Here is a 20,575-nt window from a genome sequence, read left to right as displayed (position 1 = left end):
TGATTTTTCACTTTCTAGTGTAAATTAAGATCACATAATTAATAAAGTTCTCCAACATAGAGAAAGTTAGACATTCACATGTTAAAAGATTTTTATAAATTATAAAAACAAAACAATATTTTAAATGTGTGCAAAACCAAACAAACACTTCTGTTGCATACCAAAGTGCATTACCTTTGAATCAACAAGTTTATTCAAACAACTCTAACAAACAAAACCTTCAGTAACGAATGTGTTTTTTAATTACAATTTATTGACTCACAATTGTCAGCAGATTAAAAATATCTACAACACATTGCTTGCCAATGTAGTGACTTAAATAATCCGCTAGATGGCAGACCTTAGAATCCGTTGTCCAGTACACACTCCGGACGCTAGGGGGCGAAAGTCGCTGGTGATGAGCACGGACTCCGATGTGTAGAGGCACTAAAGTGTCAAACACATTCTGCGGCGTTTTTCGGTGTAGTCTCGGTCGAGGGGGGACAGACCCGAGACCTTTTCCTACCGCCGGTCCAGCTCGCCGTACGTCAACTTTAAGAGAGGCCAGGCATCAGCTGCCATGTCAACACGCAGCTGAAAGTAAAGACCTGCTGGCTGCGATACATGACAGGTAACTTCGTGTTTTCTGGTATTTAGCGTTACAGTTGTAACGGTGTCGCCTAACGTTAGCTGGCTAACATTACCGCTTTTTTTAAACTTTGTAATTACAATTTCTCCCTTGTTGTATACGTTACATCCCCATCAAGCCGGTAGCGGTTCGAACCAGGACAGCCATACAGTATATGCCGTTTGACCGTATAACGTCTGAACTGACCAAGAAAAACAAACATCATTAAAAAAAACACGGAAGCATGAATGTGAGACCTCTTTAGTTACTTCCCCGTCGTCGAGCATTTCACTTCATTTCCTAGTTAGCCGAGGCGTTCAAGCTAGCTAGCTAGCGTTAGTCAGACACCCACACCGTGGAGACTGCACGGTGACCAGGGAGGCGCGTGCACCAGGCTGCCGTGACACATCTCTCTCTCTCATCGGATTATCTTTCCTCCGCGAAGGGAGATGCGTGTTCAAACGTGCCCCTAAGAACCACCACCACCCCCCCCCCCCACCCAAACACACAGCTGGGCGCACCGAGGCAGGGGCTCGACTTGACGTTAGCGAAAGCCTGGCATTAGCAAGCAACCGAGTGTGAACAGTCATTCATTCAGGAAGAAGAGGTACACTCGAGAAGTGCTGAAGTCGACTAATGCACTTCCCTCTGCATGCTTACGTGTCATGTGTCCCAGGAGACAAGGCAGCTCCATTGTTCTTTGCCCCGAACGTTGTTTAATCGATCAGCCGTGACAGCAACGCGGCCAAATGAGCTTAGTTACTGATGTCAGTGTTGTCAAGGGACTCTGCTGTCTTTTGTTTTTTTCCAGCGCACACCAGTCATGGAGTTCAACAAATTAGCGACCCTGTGGATGTTTTTCTGGTGTCTGTCTGGAGAAAGTTGGGCTGAAAAAACGAGCGCGCCTAACCCGGACGGCCACGTCGCTGAGAACGCGGTGTCAGGTGAGTACGCAATAATCGCTCGTGCCACGTGTCTCCTCTTACCGTGCACACTGCTCCGTATGATCACATCGTCCCGCTGGTGCTGTCCAAATCCGGTCGACCTCCCCCCATCAAATGGCTCGTTTAGCAGGGTCGGGGAGTTGAGTCGTTTGCAATCTTTATTCCACTTTAATTCGTTTAGTTAGTTCAAAACATTGGGACCAGCACAAGTGTGTGGGACCAATAGGTAACTCATTGCACGGCATCCCAGAGGACTCTATGATGATCTCATGGAGAGGACTCTATGATGATCTCATGGAGATACCCATATCTTGGGTTGGCCCTTCTTATCACATGTGTCACCAAAATACTTCAATGGGAAACTTAATGTGTCGTGTAGGCGATGTGGAGTCCTCACAATGGCATTCTACTGCAGGGACTTACATTAGTTAGAGCATTTAAAAAAAAAAACTTTTGGTTGAACTACCTTGTAGCATTGTGTTAACCTCTGAAGTGATTTCACGTGATTTAAAAAAAAAAAAAAATCTTATTTAAATTAGATGAGATTTTTGAAGTTCAAACATACATGTCACCATTTGATGCACTGAACCACATTTGAGCTTTAGAGCTCCTGCATCTGTCATCCCCTGACAGGTTATAACAAGAATAACATAATAAATAAAAAAACAACAACGCAGGGAGAGACTTAATATAATATAAGTGGTGGCAAGAACACACAAGACACACAACACAAAGCTGCATAGTAGCATGTTAGAATTTGCTGCTGGTGATGATGGTTGCTTCTGCCGCGCATATCTTAACTATGAAAACACAGTTCTCTTGGAATAAGTACGAGCCAGTTATGACATGCTGTGTTTTTTAACTTTGAAAAGAATTCCTACCGATATATCAAGAGGTGTGACCGTTGCTCTGATTTACATGTTGTGTCAACAAGTTGTAACAAGTATTGTGGGAAAAGGGAAACCGTTGAGACATCGCATGCATGCGTGCGTGTGTGTGTCCGTGTCCCTAGAGGCCGGTGTAGGGAACCAGGTACTCTTCACAGTAGTTTTTCAAAGCATTAAGGGGAATTCTGAATGGAGACAGATGTAAACTAACTGCTGCAGTCACAGAGAGGCAAAGTTAAGCAGTTTGCTCCTGACTTGCGTAATAGAGCTTTTGAAAAAGTCAGGGTGACTGCTATGCAAATATCTGATCCTGTGTGCCCAGAGGATTTAAAGTCAAATGAGAAAGTGGAGCAAGGTGTGTGTGCTTGGAAGTGGAACAGGTGGTAGGCTCACTCGAATAACTGGCTCTTTTGTTTAATTTGGTGAGTGTGAATAAGTGAGAAGAGCGCTTTGCCTCGCTGGTTCACTTGGGCTGAATGCTTGCGTGATTTGGCTCAGAAAATGTCCTTTTCCCAAAAGGGAAGTTCCCGTTGTGCAACAAGCCTCCCTCGTTCATGGAGCGAAACATAAGGCTCGATTCGCCATAGTAAATGCTGCAGAGATTAACCCGTGACTTTCTCTTATGTCTCTCAAAACGCGGAGTCAACCTGTTGTAACGTACGGTTCTGTGACTAAAGAAAAGCGTGGATTAGTGTGATAATTGGATATGTGGGAGGGGGCCTTGAGGTAAATACCAGGCTCAATACAGATCCAGCTGTTGATTCCACACGGTCTTGTGGGCGACGTTCTTGTTAAAGCAAGGAACTTAGAAATTGCAAGAAAGTTGTCGGTGAGCAAGATCAACGTCCCCTAACTTTCACCGTCAATGCTATAACTCCCCCAAAATACGCAATAAAGCATAATGTGTTTGGCATAGTTATGCCTCTTGCATAACTTTATCCATCCAGGAAAAACCCACTCTGAGATGGGAAATCACAAATTAACTGGAGTGTTACATAAAATGGACTTAAACTCACATGCAAGTGTGCTGTTATTACACACAGGCGACCATTGCCTTTCAAACAACTGCTGAGTGTCTGCAGGACATCATGCAAACGGGGTTAGTGTCGGTGGGAGTGGCGGCATTATCTGTGATCTTTGTCAGAGGATCTCTAATCACTCCGGAAGGAGAGTGAGCAGAGAGGGCAGACTGGTTCTGCTAGATTAATGAACGATTAAATTGCGTGACTATCAATGATGGACCTTGATGAGTTATTGTTCTATCGTTGATGGTTTAGCCCTTCACACTAACTGAAAAGTTTGAATATGTTCAATTTCAACCTATATTTGAACCAACCAGCTTTTAGGGCTACACGGTTGGTCTGAGTCATGCTATTTGGCTTCTTGGTAACATACCAACATGGAGTACAAGGCTTTACATAAAGAATGCTTTGTCTTCAACCGAGGAATCTAAAGAGAGAAAGAGACGGACAATTGAGGACTGCGTTGTGTGCAAAATCATGATGAACATCTGTGGCCGCCACATGATTAGTCGAAATAATGTATTACTATTTTTTGCTTCGAATTGTTTCTATACACTTTTTGAAGATTATTAATTCACAATTGCGATTGTTGAAGTTGTTTACTGCTCTTCACTGAAAGAAGTCATTAGATTCTTGTCCCCTCTTCGTTTGTCATCTTCAGCCTTGTTGTTGATTTATTAGTAGATTAAACAAGTGCCTGTTTCTCCACCAGAGTTTTGTCGCATCGATGCGCCACTATGCAAGGATGACGATGGAATCCTCAGCTACGAAGCGATTCGTAGCATCCACAAGCAGATGGACGACGACGCCAACGGCAACGTGGACGTGTCTGAGACAGACGGCGTGAGTACCAGCCTCAAAGGTTCTCCCCAGGAGCCGATGCTCTGTTGACATTCTAGTGTTGTACAGACACAGAGCCGGGTCTTCCTTCCGGCCCACGGGTATCCTCCTCATCCTACTCTGCTGTTATTTGACTCGAGAAAGGATTTCTTGCTGAGATGATCGGGGAGTCATAGCCCTGTAATGTCCTTAACTTACTCAAAGCGACTGAAAGACTTGCCCTGTATGCGCTCCAGTTCCCCTCTTGACTGGTGTTTAATCAATAATTAACAGAAGTGTGGTTGTAACTGGCCTGCACGCTGTAGACATTGACGTTGCCTCATCTGTACAAACCCAACGAACAAACAAAGAATATCTGTCTTTTAGTCAAACTTTGTGGCTTGTATGTTTGTAACAGCTGTATATTGCCCATCGTATGTTGAGTCTGGTGCCTTCCCACAAAGGCAGGGCCTGTTTTAAACTACACATGGGTCCTCCGCAGCCCCGTGTGACTTTTTCGGTTGGTTTCACATGGTTCAGGCCAGACCAAAGTGGCCTCTTTTTAAAAAAGGGGTACTATTGCAAGTAGTGCAAATATTAGGAAAGCAAAAAAAACAAGTGCAGTGGGCATCTGTAATCGCTTTGAGCCAAGAAATTGAACTCTCAACGCAAATAGGAGCACTTCAGTCCTACTTCCTGTTATCATACAGTGATTAAATAAAGATGACAGGCGATTTCTTTATGATGAGTGCTGAATGTTGGCGAAAAGCTTAGACATTAGACAGGTTGTGTTAATCTTACCATGAATATCTTTTCAGGATTCCGATATTTTACCTGCACCACAGACCACTTCTCTACCCTGTAGTGAAATCCTCCCACACCATTCTATTAAGAAAGAGGCACCAAGCATCATGACTTATAGCTGTCTTCCACCCATGCTGCATGAGTTTGCTTTTGTAGGAGTGTGCAGCTCTATGTAGGTGTCTGAGTTGGCCTACAAAATAGTGGGCAACCTGGAGTGTGGACCAATGGATGACCACGACAGTGAGGGCGGAAACGGAATTCAGAACTGATGTATTTATTATATAGATTGCGGGATAGTAGCTAATGGCTTTTTGAGATGGATTCGCAGTAAAAGCTCAACGTTTTGGGTAAAGTCTTTTGTTAGCAGCTGCCTGGAGTCTATGCTGGTTGCCCAGGCGACATCTATGATTAAGATAAGATTTTAGAGGAAGTGTTTTTACACGGCAAGTTGCAGAAGAATAAGTAAACAGGAGAAAATGTTTCACTATTACACAATCCGTAAAGTCAATAGAAAAAAACTTTGCCTCCAGAAATCTGCCATTATTTTAGCCATTTACAATTGAAACTCCAACTAATGCCTGATTAAATATTTCCTCTAACCTAGTCTTGGATTCTTTCTCAACCAAAGCAAACGTCTTGTTGTCATTCTGCAGTTCCTGAGAGAAGATCTAAATTACCACGACCCCAAAGCCAAGCACAACACCTTCCACGGGGACGACCAGTTCATCAGCGTGGAGGACTTGTGGAAGGCCTGGAAGGGCTCTGAAGGTACTGCCTTGTAGCATTACGACTTTTAATAAGACTTCTTGACTTTCATTATCAGCCTACATGGTTTAACAGAGTCGCTGGGTTCCTTTTTTTTTTTTTAATGAATTTCACCTCGCCCCCCGCTTGACATCCACACTTGCCCACCAAATGAGTGAGGCAGCTGGCATGTTGAGCAAAGTGCAGTCTGCTTATCAGCTGGTGGCAGAGTGGGACATCGTTGACTCTGTCAGCACAAAACTCACACGCTCACCTCCTCCTGCCTATCTGCTCTGCTGGGCTGTCGCGTACTCTATGAGCGCCCTTCTCCTGAGTATTAACCCGACACCCATTTTGTTTCACACTATTTCTGTGGCCGCCCATCTCCCCGCCCCTCTTTTCTTTTTCTTCTGTTTTTTTTTTTTGCTCCTGCATTGCAGTTTGTCACCGAGGCTCTAGAGGTTTGGAGTCAGGAAACTGGGGTTTTGTTAAAGAGAACAACACATTAACCCAGTCGGCCCACGTGGTTAAAGCTCTGCCAGGAGCCTGGGTGTATGTTTCCCGTCCCTAGTTCTTACTGTGGGCCGGCCGACGTGTGCTATGCAGCAGGATACCTCCATAGATCCTTCACAATTCAACTACACGTGGTCATATGTGTGTCAAGCTGAGTAGACGGTACAGTTAAAGAGTCATGATAGTGATGCATTGTTTTTTTGGCTTTGTCCATTGGGTTTCAAATAAAAAATATACCTATGAGGTTAGAATTGACTCTGGGCTTTAAATTTAAGGTGTTAACATTAATTTCAGATGAACAGTTGAGGGAAAAGGGAGAAATATACAATATTTTAATGATTTGTAATCGCTTTTTGTAAAAGCTGTTCTAAAACGAGCGGCTAAACGGGCACAGTTCTTAAAGTACATTGTTCGCTCAATATAGACGTGAGCACCCTCAGGCATTGTAAAAGTTAAATGTCAGCAGTCAATCAGGGGAACATTGAAGCCTTATCAGTACTGACCTCTGCATTGTTTGGATGAATGAGAATCAATGTTTTTCTTTCCCTCCTCCTGCAGTGTACAACTGGACAGTGGATGCTGTGGTGGAGTGGCTCATCACCTACGTGGAGCTGCCCCAATATGTGGAGGCCTTTCGCAAGATGAATTTCAATGGAACTGTCATGCCAAGGTAAGAGACGAGAAGGTGTAAAGTCTCCAACTGGAAAATGGGCCACAAATGAGTTGTGGTTAGTATAAGATTAGTGAGACTTTTAGTACTTGTAATAAGAAACTAAATACTTCAATGAAAGTTGAAAGTTAAAAGACTCGATATGGGAATCACACCAACTTGTATTGTTGACTTGATGCAACAACTTTGATGAGAGCCATTAAAACCCCTTTTCATTACTTTCTCCATGTCATTTCATTCCATATTCGGATAGGCTAGCAGCAGTCTTATTGTATTGTAATTCCCCATAACCATCGTCTCCAACAACCATTAGTGTTTTAAATCTGATCGTTAAGATTATTCATTGAGAGGGTCACATTACACTTGGCTCAAAATGGATTGTACCGTTTGCTCTTCCTTCCTTGACCGTGTGTCTGTTTCCTCTCAGGCTCGCCATAAAGAACGCCACTCTGACTCTCTCTATTCTGAAGATCCTGGACCGCAGCCATGTGCAAAAGCTGCAGCTCAAAGCTTTGGACACTGTTCTGTTCGGAGCGCCTCTGAGTATGTGATGGTTTCCTTTTGATTCCTCTTTTACTTTACATTCACACAACCACAACAGAGTTGTTTTAGATAGTTTTGATTCTGATTAGATGTAAGCGGCTGGCTTTTTTAAAATCTCTTTATCAATTTTTATTTCATTCCCCTATTTCCTGTTTTATAAGCAGAAGATCTGAGAAACTTGTCATGCAACATTTTGAGAGATTTTTGAAAACACTGTTCTTCTGTGTTCTTCAAGAAAGAGTAGTTATGTGCACCTACAACGTTTTGACATTGGACATGGACAACCATGTCGGTAGAAACTGTTAGAACATCTGAATGAGTAGGCCAACATGACATGATACTCCCTCACAAGAAAGAGGAGTTGATTTGACTTTCAAACGTCTGTAGGAGTTTTTCTGTGTGTGTTAACATCCTTGCTGCTCTGCTGCTCATTCTGCACCGGCACGTTGTCCCGGTGATGCACTGGATTTGGTGTGTTTGCTTCTCTGTCCTCAGTTTCTTTATTTAGTCACTCACTCATTTACTTACTGATTTACTCATTTGATCACCTTTGATGTGCAAGGGGAAATCATGTTACGACCTGTATCGGTTTGAGGAAGTAAGTGTGGCAACACACTGCTCTGTGGTGTTCTTCAGGTTTTCTTTTCTTCATTTCTGCTTCCTCGTGGTGGGTTAAATCATAAGGGATGGGGGTGTGTCTTGGAGCTCAAATATGCACAAAATGAGATGCACAAAATATTAATGGTGCATAGAGACTTCCGCAGCCTTAAGGTTTGCTGAACAGTGGCCACAAAAACATGTATTGAACCTTCTATAGGAAGCAGCCTTATGTAGATTAAACAGGAGGGGGTTGGGGTCTGTGTCTGGCATGTGTCATTGTGGATGCGTTTTGTTCGCGTCAAACCTGACGGGAAGACATCAGCGCCTGGCATTGACAGCCACTCAAAGCCACGGCGTCCCACTACTTGTCGGGCTGACTCGCTCCATGCAGCAGCAGCATTTTAAGACACGTCTCCCAACAGGCTGAACCCATTCTACTGGCTGGTTGTGTCCTGACAATGGGGCTCGAGCACAGTTGATAAAGTGTCCCGTTGTGCTCTCTGGGTGGGGATTCTGAAAAGACTGTGAATGCAGTAGCTGCACAACAAACTGTTTCCTGCTCAGCGCAGATAGTGTTAAATAGAACCAAGAGAGCTGCCGGGCGTTATCTCGGGTATACCGCACTGAATCAGTTTCCTTTAAAATCGTCGGGGCTCGGCCACAATGCAGACCCGAGACAAATTGAGCACACTTGCAGTTTGATTCCGTGACCTCATTCTGAGTAGTTAAGAAGCAATGAGGTCCTTGTACCAACCTGACAAGAGGAAAGGGCGGTATTTAACAGCTGTTCTGTATCATTTCGGTCTTTCTTTATTGTTTTTTCACTTTTGAAATGATAGCAGCTCCAGCTGGTCAAAGTTTTTTGACTCTGAACCTGTTTGTCTTTATACTTTTAAGTCTACAGGAATATGCACGGGTCGTTTAGCTGAAGCTAGAGACATGCCAGATTTCTTTTTACAAAGAAGTGTGCTGTTTGATCCATGGAGAAATCACACTTTGCACCATGTTGATAGAAGCCAGTGGTAGAGGAAGGTCTTTGTAAATAACTGTACAAATGACATCTATCGAGGAAACAAGCCTGCACAGCCCTTTCCTGGATTCTACTTTTTGTCTCACTCCAGGAAGTAGAAGTCATGCTTTTGACATGTCTTTCCTGCTCACCCCGTGGCAGGTTTTTGCAATTGCTGCGTGATATCATTAAATGACTAAATTGACTTATTGTGCGCAAACTGCACCATGAGTTTGATAGAACAAATATACAAGTTCTTTCTAATCTTAAAGCTAAAACAGGATCCCTGCTTTTATTTAAGAATCTTACAGTGATATCCTAGCATAATACTCACACTTTCTTGTCCTCCGTGTTCGTCAAATCATTATAGTTGCCATTGTTTGCTTTTCTGTGGGTGTTTACCATCTTTGGTTACCAGACTGAAATAGGCTGTGTTAAGCTGGCTTTATCGCGGCCTTTTGCACGAGGCCCCTCTCGCCCGCAACCTGCACTACTGGCTTCTATTTGTGTCACTCCACCACACTCACGGTATGATTCGGTCCATGTTCAGGCATAAGCTTCACACCACAACCTTGTGATGTCTACTCACCTCCTGCAGCTCCATCTTGTGATCCAGAGCTAAATTAGCAGTTTGAAGAGACCCTCTTCTGTAGGTTACTGATTTCGAGGTTGACTTCCCCGCTCGAGTAACCCCCCCCTCTCTCTTTCTCTCTGTCAGTGAACCGACACAACCACTTGAAGGACTTCATGCTGGTCGTGTCAATAGTCATAGGCATGGGTGGCTGCTGGTTTGCCTACATCCAGAACCGCTACTCTAAGGACCACATGAAGAAGATGATGACTGACCTGGAAGGCCTGCAAAGAGCCGAGCAGAGTCTGCATGACCTACAACAGAAGTGAGGGTTCTTCCCACCGCTCACACAACAAACTGTCACAATCTTCCCACACCACACAAAACCGTGTTCTCTTTTTGTCTACATACTTCTAAACCTGCAACAAGTGCTTACTGTTTTTTCGTCCACAATATAGCTCTAAAAACATTACGGTTAACTAGAGGATGACAACAGCCTCACTTATTTGGTTAATGAAATGGCGCTCCGTGCTCTTTTTCCCCTCATGGCTTCTTGTCTTGCAGAATGTTTTTCTTTTGTTTTTGGCTGAAGCAGGAGTCCCTTCAAATGAAGCAGCAGACAGGGAATCCTGCCAGTCGCACTGCTTTTACGATGCAAATTAGAATTTGCAGGCAAAGGGCGGAAATTACGTCTCTCACAGGTCATTACTTTCACAGCATTGAATGTACAGTATGGTGAAGTGGTGTCGTCGTTCACCTTAGCCCTCACCTGTGATACAAAAGCATACGTTGGCTATTCTTGATCCTTCACAGTGAGAGGAGCCAGTTGAGTTGGCTGCCAACATCTCCCTTAGGGGATCTTTGGAATCCTTTGGTCTTTGTTGGAGTATTCTCCCCAAATGAGTAACTTCAGTGAACCTTGGAGTTTAGCCATTAATAGGCCCTAGTCTGCATTATTACAGGATACCGTGTGCTGACACGGGTTGTGCTAAGGCCGTTGCTGCCTAAATGATTAAATGGTTAGAAATGAGATGTTTTTAAGAGCAGTCTAACTATTTTGGTCCTGTTAATACTTCAGGGAATGCTCGGAATGTGCGTCTAAGCGTGTCAGATCTCCTTTTATATCCTTTAAAGGATACTCAAACACATTTCTTTCTTATGCACAGGTCAGGTTTTTTTACTTTTAACTCTGCAGAGATGGGTTTTCTCTGCTGATTTTGTGGGTCTGTAATTGAAGTATTTCTGATTGGAATATGCTACTGTGGCTCGGTCAGAACATCCGGCCGGATGGAATATGTTTCTTAGTATTGCCTTTTGTATGAACACATTTTTTAATTTGTTAACACTACATTACTACCCTATTTCCCACATTATTAACATGCAATGCTCTGATGAATATTGTGAATGTAAAGAAACTGCTGAAGCTACGGATTCTGCTTTTTCTGTGTGGTAACACTCATCCCGTTGCACTGTAATAGTTTAGTCATAGCTCTTATGTCAGCATATTGAATATAATACATATAAGAGAAGGATCTCCTCATTGGAGCAGTACAGTAAGGGAGTGGAACATTTCTTTGTGAGTTTAGCCTACTTGATACCAATCTAAAGAGCCACTAACCCCTCTAGTTGGGACAAACCATTGAGGTCAAACTTTGTCCCTCCAACAGACAGCCACATAAGTCTTTGTGTTTCCTCTGTGGCATTACACTTGCCACTGCCAACTTCTAAGTTAGCTCTGACATTTATTTCTTGCTAAGATCATTGCTCATACTTAATTTGGGTTTGATCACTGCAGATGCTGCTTTCTATTTCCTATCCCAGAGTTGTTGCCACTCAGAGTGACAGTATGATTTATCTGCTGTGATTCAAGGGTGTTGTGCAACCAAATTAAAATCAAATCAGTGGTGAATGAGAGCTCAGAGAAGGGGCAAGTCGACCAATTGTCAATCTCATAAAGTAAAATACGTCCCATTTTTGATTTTCTATTATACTGGTTTGCGCCAGCATGTGTAGTCACTTTGTGCAATTCTAATGAAAAGAAAATATCAAGCTATTCATCTACTGATAAAACTAGTCGAGTGAGATTCTCAGACTTTACGATTGTTGTAAAGTCATTGTCAAAGATCATTGTTAGCATTAAACGGTTTACTGCGGCTGGGAGAGGGAGGGATATCAAATGATGTTTTGTAGGTCAGTGTGACTACCTCTGTGGGACTCATAGAGCAGGAGATTTCAGAGCCCAGATAGCGAGAGGTATGTCCTCTGTCTGTGGCCCTGCTTTCTTCCTGATCCCTGCGGCCAGCTGCTGTCTTTCCATACCTTCAGTCAGATCCTGTGGTGGTGTCAAGTAGCCTGCCGGGCGCGGCTGCCTCGTTGGGACGCAGAGGGAGGAGGCTTCGACAGGAGCTGGATTTCCTGTGTGCTTTTAACGCCGTTTGAGCCCCTCTGTTGGGAGATGGTGTTAAGCGTGGCCGCTTAACATGTCAGCTCTAGCGCTGACTCGTCCACATCCGGGTGGAGGTGTGATGTACAGATACCCTGAAGAAGGAGCGTCACTAGAACAACCACATGGCCTGTGGTCGTTACTTTTTGTTTCATGTTTACACAGTAGAGCAGTTGGATGAATGCAAATATTAGCATACGGACAATCTGTGAGTTGTTGTTTACTTTCTCTATTAAAGTCCACGTAGGCAGTCTGTCCGCGTCCTGGGAACGTTGTTATGCAGGACAGGTGATACCGCTGCACTTTGTGGCCCTGCCGGTGCTCCCTTATGTCAGAGGTCAGGGGGGGAAAGCATTAGCAGTACTGCCGACCATCCACATTTTTTTTGTCTGGATCTCCTTTCAATTCTCGGCTCCCTCTTGTGTTTGGACTGAAAGGAGCAGAGTGCTTCTCTGTGTGCCCTTTTAGCGTTTGGAGGATTATTCTTTTTTTGCTACGCCCACCTGGTGATGTCTTTTTTTGGCTTGCGATATCTTATATTGTGTGGGACATAATGCGGCACCCGCGCCCCCCTCCCCAAAGAAGTTCTGAAGTTTTTCTTTTAAAAAACAAAAACATTTACATTTACAAGCCCCGATGGGCACATACGGACAAGTTCACTCACACAGGTGAGCACGCTCCCACCAGCGGGGAGAGAACGCACCTCGGTGTCCGAACACCAGCACCGCCCAACACCCCCCTTCAGAGCCCGAGTACTAGATTTAATCAAACCATTAATTACTTGGTTTCAATTATTTAAATTCCTATGCTTTCTGCATAGTGGTTGATGCAAGTAGTCATCCTTAGGTAATTTTATACATTTGATCAAGTGATGAATAATATTTGTAAGTACACTTATTAAAAGAGGGGCTCATGACATAATCGTCTTTCCACTATTTCCCAAATGACGACCCCCCCCTTGTTTAAAATAAGTAAAGCCTTTCTTTTTTTAGGAGTCTAAAAATATCCGGCATACAAACCGGCACGTGGTTTCACACTAGGTGCCACACTGTACCGTCTAAAGTTACACGCTGCAGCTGTTCTCATTCTTCGCTGTGCTCGCTCTGATGTCACTTTATTGTGAGCTGCCTTTAGCTGGCCATGGCTCTCTATCTTTTCTCTTTCCCTCTCTCTCTATCTTGTTGGCCATTGTTTGCGGCGATCCATAGGTGATGCAAGTCTTGGATTCCACACATACATTGTACTCACGTGCTTGCACGTCATGCCTGCCCACTGACACTGGAACGAACTACTCTACGTTTCTTTGTCTGGCCTTGACAAGCAGCTAAAGATGTCTGGTATTTGACTTGTTCTCAGGCTGCAGATTGCCCAGGAGGAGCACCGCACTGTGGAGGTGGAGAAGGTGACCCTGGAGCAGAAGCTGAGGAATGAAATCAACGCAGCAAAGCAGGAGGCCCACCGTCTGAGGGAGCTGCGCGAGGGCACCGAGAATGAGCTGAGTCGCCAGAAATACGCAGAGGAAGAGCTGGATCAGGTAGTTGTAAAGTGCTAAACGTGATTTGAACACAGTTTCTGGCTATGCGCACAGGGCAGAAGCACTGAAAGTGAGTGGATAGTGTGGACCTTGAAGGTGCCAACTGCACAGTAGGTTTTGGTTTCATCAGATTCACACTGGCTTTAGCATACATACACCCACTGTAGTTTTTGTCCATTAGGAATTGGGCAGAAACAACACAACGCGTCTCACACAAGTAAGTAAAACATATGAGCTTTTGCTTGAGGGACTATCACACTGATCTTATTCGGACACTTTTGTCACCTGCTTTCTTTTTTTTCAGAAACACAGTGATAAATTGGAACAAGGCAGGGCTTTCGTAGTCAGTGTAGATTCAAGATGAGGCAAGCTTTAGAGGCAATTGTTCAGATCCACCGGTCTATCGTTATGAGCACGGTTTCAATTGTCTGAGTGTTTGAGTATGTAGGCTTGAGACATGCTCGTCATTTCCTTGTATGCACTATGAAACTTATTTTCTTGTTAAAAATTAGATTTTTTTAGTAGCACATTCATTGCTGTTTCATACTTATATTTTGTTTGGAAAAAGTTACATAAAACTTGGAATTCTCTCATTCTCAAAAATGCATGAATAAACTGTTAAGATGATCTAAAGGCTTAGGAGTGCATTGGTTTTATAAATCTATATATCTTTTGCAGGTGCGCATGGCATTGAGAAAAGCAGAGAAGGAGCTGGAGTCGCGGAGCAGATGGTCCCCGCCGGAGTCTCTCCAGAAGTGGCTGCAGCTCACCCACGAGGTGGAGGTGCTGTACTACAACATCAAGAAGCAGAACGCTGAGCGGCAGCTCCTGGTGGCCAAAGAAGGGGTGAGCATGCAAGAAGCTGAACCTCAGTAGCTGGGATTTCTACTACAAGGCGAACTAATAGTCTTGAGATTAGTGTGGCCTCTCCAAATATCTGAACCTAGTGAATTGTGTGACACTTTAAAGCAGCCTCATTTAGTAATATGGATGAGGTCTTTTCAAACAGGTCTTTGTACTGTAATCGTGCCTCGGATCAAAGTTACCATTTAGCTTAGCGTATAATTTCATCACAGCAGAGATGCATTTTTTTCTTCATTTGTTTTTGCAGGCAGAGAAGATAAAGAAAAAAAGGAACACTCTGTTTGGCACCTTTCACGTGGCTCACAGCTCCTCCCTGGATGATGTGGACCACAAAATACTGGCAGCAAAGTAAGTCAAATTGTACCGTTGGAGTATATATTTTGTTAAACAAAAGTGACTTAAGCTCCATTTGTACAGGAAAAAGTATTCCCTGCACTCTGTAATATGACTATTTGTTGTAAATGGGTTCTGTAATGGATATGGGATATAATATCACTACGAATAAAAGGAGAAGTAACCCCTACCGGTGTAGTTTTTTCTTTCTCATCTTGTTATCATCTACATATGGATGCTAACATGTTTCTGTCTATTGGATTACCAACAATAACATTTTCTTACTGATTTGTGATTTAATAAAGCAACTAAGTGACATCTTAACACCTCCATCCCTTCACAGACAAGCGCTGGGCGAGGTGACGGCCGCTCTGCGGGAGAGGCTGCACCGCTGGCAGCAGATAGAGATCCTCACAGGCTTCACCATCGTCAACAACCCGGGCCTTCCTTCTCTGGCCTCCTCCCTCAACCTCGACCCCGGCTTCGCAGGCGGCAGAGCCACGCCGCAGCACTTCATCATGTCCGACGACATGGACGACATGGATGAGGATTTCTTGCCTGGAACTCTGCAATGTAAGAGTTCATCTGAATCTCTTGGCAGTTCTGGGGGAAGTAGCAAACGAACCCCTAAACACTCCAAGGCTCTGCTGGGAAAATCCAAGAGTCAGCTCACATGAGAATTTGGACCTTTTTTTTCTCCTTTTTTTTATGCTACCATTTGTCTTTGTGGGCTCCCTGGTCATGGAGCTAGTGAGGGTCGCATGTCTACGATTGAATGAGTGCTGTTTCGCATTTGTGTAATGTGTAAATGTAAATTCACACAAATGTCTTGTTCTTGTGCACACAATACCAGATCATGCCTTATGTTGGTTCTCATTTTGGATGAAAGTGTAAACTTGACTCTCAGTCTGTAATGGGGACTGAATTGACTGCTGTGACTTTCCTCTGGAAATTGAAATGTCAAGAAAAATACACTTCTTAATGAGAACAAGTTTTTGTGCTGACCTTATTGTAGTGGTTGTGTAATATTTGCTACAGACCTTTTGCGAGTGTTTATGAAACCGCTGCAACCAAAGGAAGCCTATTAAATGCAGTCGGTGCCCAATTTCAATTATTTTTTTAGCTTGAATATATGGAAAATAAATACGCACATATATATTGTTTTAATCCTTAGGTGAACCAAACTTTATTTTCATTGCTGAAGTCTTGATTAAACACATCTTTACTTAACCACAGATAACTAAATACAGCTTTGAGTTTGACTAACCGAGGGCAAAATTTTTTGTCAGAACGCTATTCCGACCAAAATAGTGAGTAAGTCTTTTAAGCAACATTAATCGCACTCTTCCCCTCCCCCCCCTCCCCTCCCCTCTCTTATCGACACCTGTCTGGCATTTGTCTTCTTCCGGGATCTCGTTGGGCAAACCACAGACGGCACCCAAATGTTGGAGCGGCAAGCCAGCGACGTGTGGTCTGTCGGCTCAGACCGCAAGCACATGTGGAAACAACCCGGTTGGCCATTTATTCACGCCCCAGTTCGGTCCTCCCTGTCTCCTCCCCTGACTCCAAGCCCCATGGTGTAATGCTAGACCGTACCATGCTGATGGACTCCATGCTGCGGTCATCTTGCCTCCCCTTAGTTGCTTGCATTCCATATCTTACCTCCCCTCCCCCCTCTAACTCTGGTCACCAGCCAGTCCACCCCTTCTTTCTCATGGTGATTTGTGACTTCCTTTCAGAAATGGGCTTGTAATTGTTGTCTGTTTGTGTGTGTAGTACGTTTTGATTATATTTGTGTTAGATAGAACAGTGGTGCTGGGATCTTATTTAATTAAGGTAACTGAGCGAATGGAATATATCTTCCGACTTTGGTATTGGTGAAATCCCAGCACCTGGGTGTCTTTCCCCCGATCTGGTCCGTCACGATGCCTTTCACAAGTGGTTGTTGATAATCCTGTTGTTTTTCTGCCCGCAGCTCCCAGTATGATGTCCCTGCGCCAACGCCACATTGACCCCCAGCTGGCCATGGGCTCCCAGAGGTTGGTAGAGAGTTGCCCATTGGCGGGGCAGCAGGGGGAGGGAACCCCATACCCATCCAGGTCTAGGGCCACCCTCGCACAGTCCCGCAGCCTGTCGTTTGGCCAGCTCGACTGTCCCCCTCTGCCTCCTCTGTCCTCGGCCGTGTCTCACCCTTCCGTCATCTGTGCCTCAAAGCTAAACCCTCATTCACACAGCTCTGTGGGCGCCGTTGAAGCCCCTCATTCCTCCCATATATATCACGCTTCTTTCCAGCCCATGGAGTCCATTCCTGATTTCCCCTTCTCCGATGTCTCCAAAGCGCACCCCTCATACGGCGACGGCTTCGGGTACCCATCTCTTTCCCTTACTCCACACAAGTCGCATGTGTGTGGAATGCGTTTTTCAAAGTGCATCGTAGCGTAGGTCTCTTCGTCTGTCGGTTTTCTTCCAGTTTTGTTCTTTTGTGTTTGTTCATTTTCCATTGACGTTGCTGTTCCTGATGTGGCATTCCAGGACCTACATGTACGCGTGCATCTTTTTCAACCTCTTGCCTTCCTGTTCTTGGCCTGCACGACTAACCAGTGTGGAGTTCCAGGATGCGCCCAGCAAATGTCCAAGGCTTTGCTGGCATCTGGGTGGACAACCCCCGGCATGCAATGCTTTTCACTTTGAATATGTCAGGGTTTGTTGTCCTTGTTTTCTCTAACGTGTGTGTGTCCCCCCCACCCCCCTCCTCTTCCCACAGGGACCTAAATCGCTCTGACTCCGATTCCTCCCTGTCGCTCTCTCAAGCTGGCGAACGGCTGTCCGCCTACAGCTCCAAAGGCCACGTCATCAAGCCCAACTCCTTCCTTCACGGCCTGTCCGGCCGCACAGACGACGCCGCCTCTCTGCACGCTCACACCCCCAACGGAGGGAACCGCGTTCACGAGGTCAGTCCCACAGAGCCTGTCCTTGACAGCCCCATACTCATGAAGAAGGTGTACGGCACGGAGCAGTCGCCCAGCCTGGGGGAGATCAGCAGCCTGACTGAGTCGTCCCGCTCGCTCAGCCCCAACTCCACCGAACCGGACACGCCGTCACCGTCAGGAGGGCAGCCGGCGGTGATGGTGAACAGCCGCATCCCGCAGCTGTCGTCCAAGAAGAGCCCGCTGGAGGAAGACAGCGGCTCTACGGGAGAAGAGACAGATTCCACTGCCGGTCGCAAGAAACACACCTTCAAGATCTTTAAGAAACAGAGGAAATAAGGGCTACATGAACTACAGGCTTACAAAGCTTTGTTTTTGACTGTCTTCCTCTGGTCTGTTCAAAGAAGAAAAAAAAGTCATTAAAGGTAAAATGAGGGCTTAATCTGTTGCCCTTATGTCTTGTTGTTGGTACGACGCCTACTCTAGGAAACTGAGGGCAACCAGCCGTCTGCTTTCATCTGCTTAATGGGTCAATGTTGAATTTTTGGGAAGTGGGTAGGTTTGTATATTGGAATGTAAAGTATTATTTATTCTGCAGGACGTTGTGCTACTCAAAGGGAAATGTGTCTCCCGGTTGGTTTTTGTTCTACAATCTATTACATTTAGCATGTCTTCACGTTTGTTGGACTGATACTCGAATGCCCTTAGTGTTTGCTTGGTTCTTGTTGTTAACTTGCCTAGAAGACACTTGATGTTTCTTGTATTACTACATAACCACCTAGCCTACCAGTCCAAAGTGAATGTGCACTCCCTTTTCCTCACAGAGTACTTTGTTTTTATTGACGGTTTTTTTCTTGTCTTTTGTTGTTGTCTTCTTGGCAGAGCAAATGACACGTTCAGGAGACTTTGACAGATGAGTAGTCATGGAAAGCTCAGACTGTTTAAGACTCATTACATTTTTGGCAGCCAAAAGTAAAATTTTAAATGCAGTTTGATCACAGCAATAGTAGCGTCTTGGTTTGATTTATACTCCGAAAACGATTAAAAATGCTTTAATGATTTGTGTTCTATCTCAGCCAATCCTTGGATCACCTACTGTACAAAATACAGCTTAAGAAAAGTAAATCCCCAAAGATACAGAAGGACCACTCAATTGCAGCATCAGCCCTTTTGCCTTCTTTTGAGTATTTAATTGTTTAGTGTATAAGATCGTAGAATAGTGGAAATTGCGTGGCTCAAATATCCATCTTTTAAACGATCCAAACCTACACAACCACTGATTAATAGTGGATGTATCTTCATGGGACTGGAAGTATATAGATGTTTAAATGCACTGGATTAAGTGTCCTGCTTGAATTAGCTTGTTTGTTACCAAAAACATAACGGCATTAATATTGCTTGACAATGAACTTTTATCTAGCTTTTTTGAAAATCTGCATACTGATCCAGAGAAGTGAACGATATACATCAAAGAATTGAACTGAAAGCACTTAAAGCACATTTACTCAACTATCCCTTTATGTTTAAGATTTTCATCCTAAAAGAGAAGTGGGACCCAGCATATAAACTGGCCGGGCGTTTTACTGGGATTCTGCTCCCGATGTCCTCTTAGCGACCCTTTTAGGTTTGACTGTTCAGGAGCACGATGACCAACTCCCATTAGTAAGAGACGGGTGCTGGTAAGGGCTACAGTTTGCTCTGTGTAAAATGAACGTTTTCTAACCACAGCCCCTTTGTAATCCACCTTTTTATGGAAGATTTAGCGCGGCGATAAATGAAAGATGGAGACCAATCACGTCAAAGTGCCAAATCACCACCTCTGTCGGAGGGGCCCCGTTTACGCAGAACCACACGATGGTTGTACACACAGTATGTGATGTATATCCTGAGTCAAACCGCTGAATGTCAAAGGGTATTGTTTCTGTGACGGTATCGTCAGGACAGCATGTTTACATTTGTTACAAATGATTACTCTCCATGGGTTACCGCGACGACATTGTGCCAGTTTTGATATTAACAGCTTCTCATGAGCACAGAACTATGCATCAGTAATTGTAGGTGATTACTAAAGAAGCGAGGACGCCGGTAGACTCGGGGTGCTCCTGACCGATGACAAACCAAAAGGTCTAGTCGGCCTCCCGCAGCCTCACAATGTAACAGGTGGTTTGGATGGATAACGCGTGTTTGAACATTTTATTTTAGAAACCAGCTTTAAAAAAAACAAAACAATTTCCTACTGGTACTTTTTTAGTGTAATTTGTACCTTTTTTGCACGACCGAGCTGTAAATTTGATAATGCCATCTGACAGTGTGCGAGCGTGTGTGTGTGTGTGTGTGTGTCTGTGCGCTTCAAGTATAATGCATTGTTATGTTGATGCATGTCAACTGCAGCAACAAAACCTACATTGGGTTTAAAGAGTGGCTCCGCTTAAACTCGTTAATCCCCGCCTTACTTTTTTTCCTTTTTATTTTCAGCTTCTATTTATGAATACACACAGTATATTTGTACAGAGAAAATGACCCTTTTGCATCTTCTGTGATGGTCTAGACTTTTATGGCACTTCTGCATGATGGCAATAAACTATTTTGAATGAAAGATAAGCTGATTTGTCTTGGACTCTACACCACACTTTGCACGACACTCGAGACAACATTTTCCTTCCATATCTTTGGACAAACAAGGTGTCCCGAAGACGTCCGTGAGCTTCACACGTTCCCCCCCCGAAACAAAACTACAAATT

At 44.3% G+C, this 20,575-nt stretch overlaps 1 protein-coding gene across 5 annotated transcripts; it reads left to right on the top strand.

The window, feature by feature from the left end:
• The first annotated feature begins 429 nt into the window (after positions 1–429).
• Positions 430–20,424, top strand: stim1a (stromal interaction molecule 1a). Of its 5 annotated transcripts, XM_037480117.2 has the most exons (15): positions 431–610; positions 1,419–1,551; positions 4,173–4,303; positions 5,737–5,851; positions 6,899–7,010; positions 7,438–7,553; positions 9,881–10,058; positions 13,533–13,710; positions 13,892–13,927; positions 14,389–14,556; positions 14,822–14,922; positions 15,251–15,480; positions 16,339–16,419; positions 16,883–16,946; positions 17,672–20,424. In XM_037480117.2, exons 2-15 carry the CDS (start codon positions 1,431–1,433, stop codon positions 18,171–18,173), a joined length of 2,133 nt encoding a protein of 710 aa, XP_037336014.2. In that variant the 5' UTR covers positions 431–610; positions 1,419–1,430; the 3' UTR covers positions 18,174–20,424. The 5 variants fall into 5 exon arrangements, with proteins under 5 accessions (XP_037335930.2, XP_037336014.2, XP_037336087.2 ...); XM_037480033.2 differs by lacking the exon at positions 13,892–13,927 and having other exon boundaries at positions 430–610; positions 16,883–17,273; XM_037480190.2 differs by lacking the exon at positions 13,892–13,927 and having other exon boundaries at positions 432–610.
• The last annotated feature ends 151 nt before the right edge of the window (positions 20,425–20,575 follow it).

Source organism: Pungitius pungitius, chromosome 3 (assembly GCF_949316345.1).
Source record: "Pungitius pungitius chromosome 3, fPunPun2.1, whole genome shotgun sequence".
Lineage (NCBI taxonomy): Eukaryota > Metazoa > Chordata > Actinopteri > Perciformes > Gasterosteidae > Pungitius > Pungitius pungitius.
Note: the sequence above shows the minus strand (reverse complement) of the source record. Positions and strands in the feature narration are given on the sequence as shown.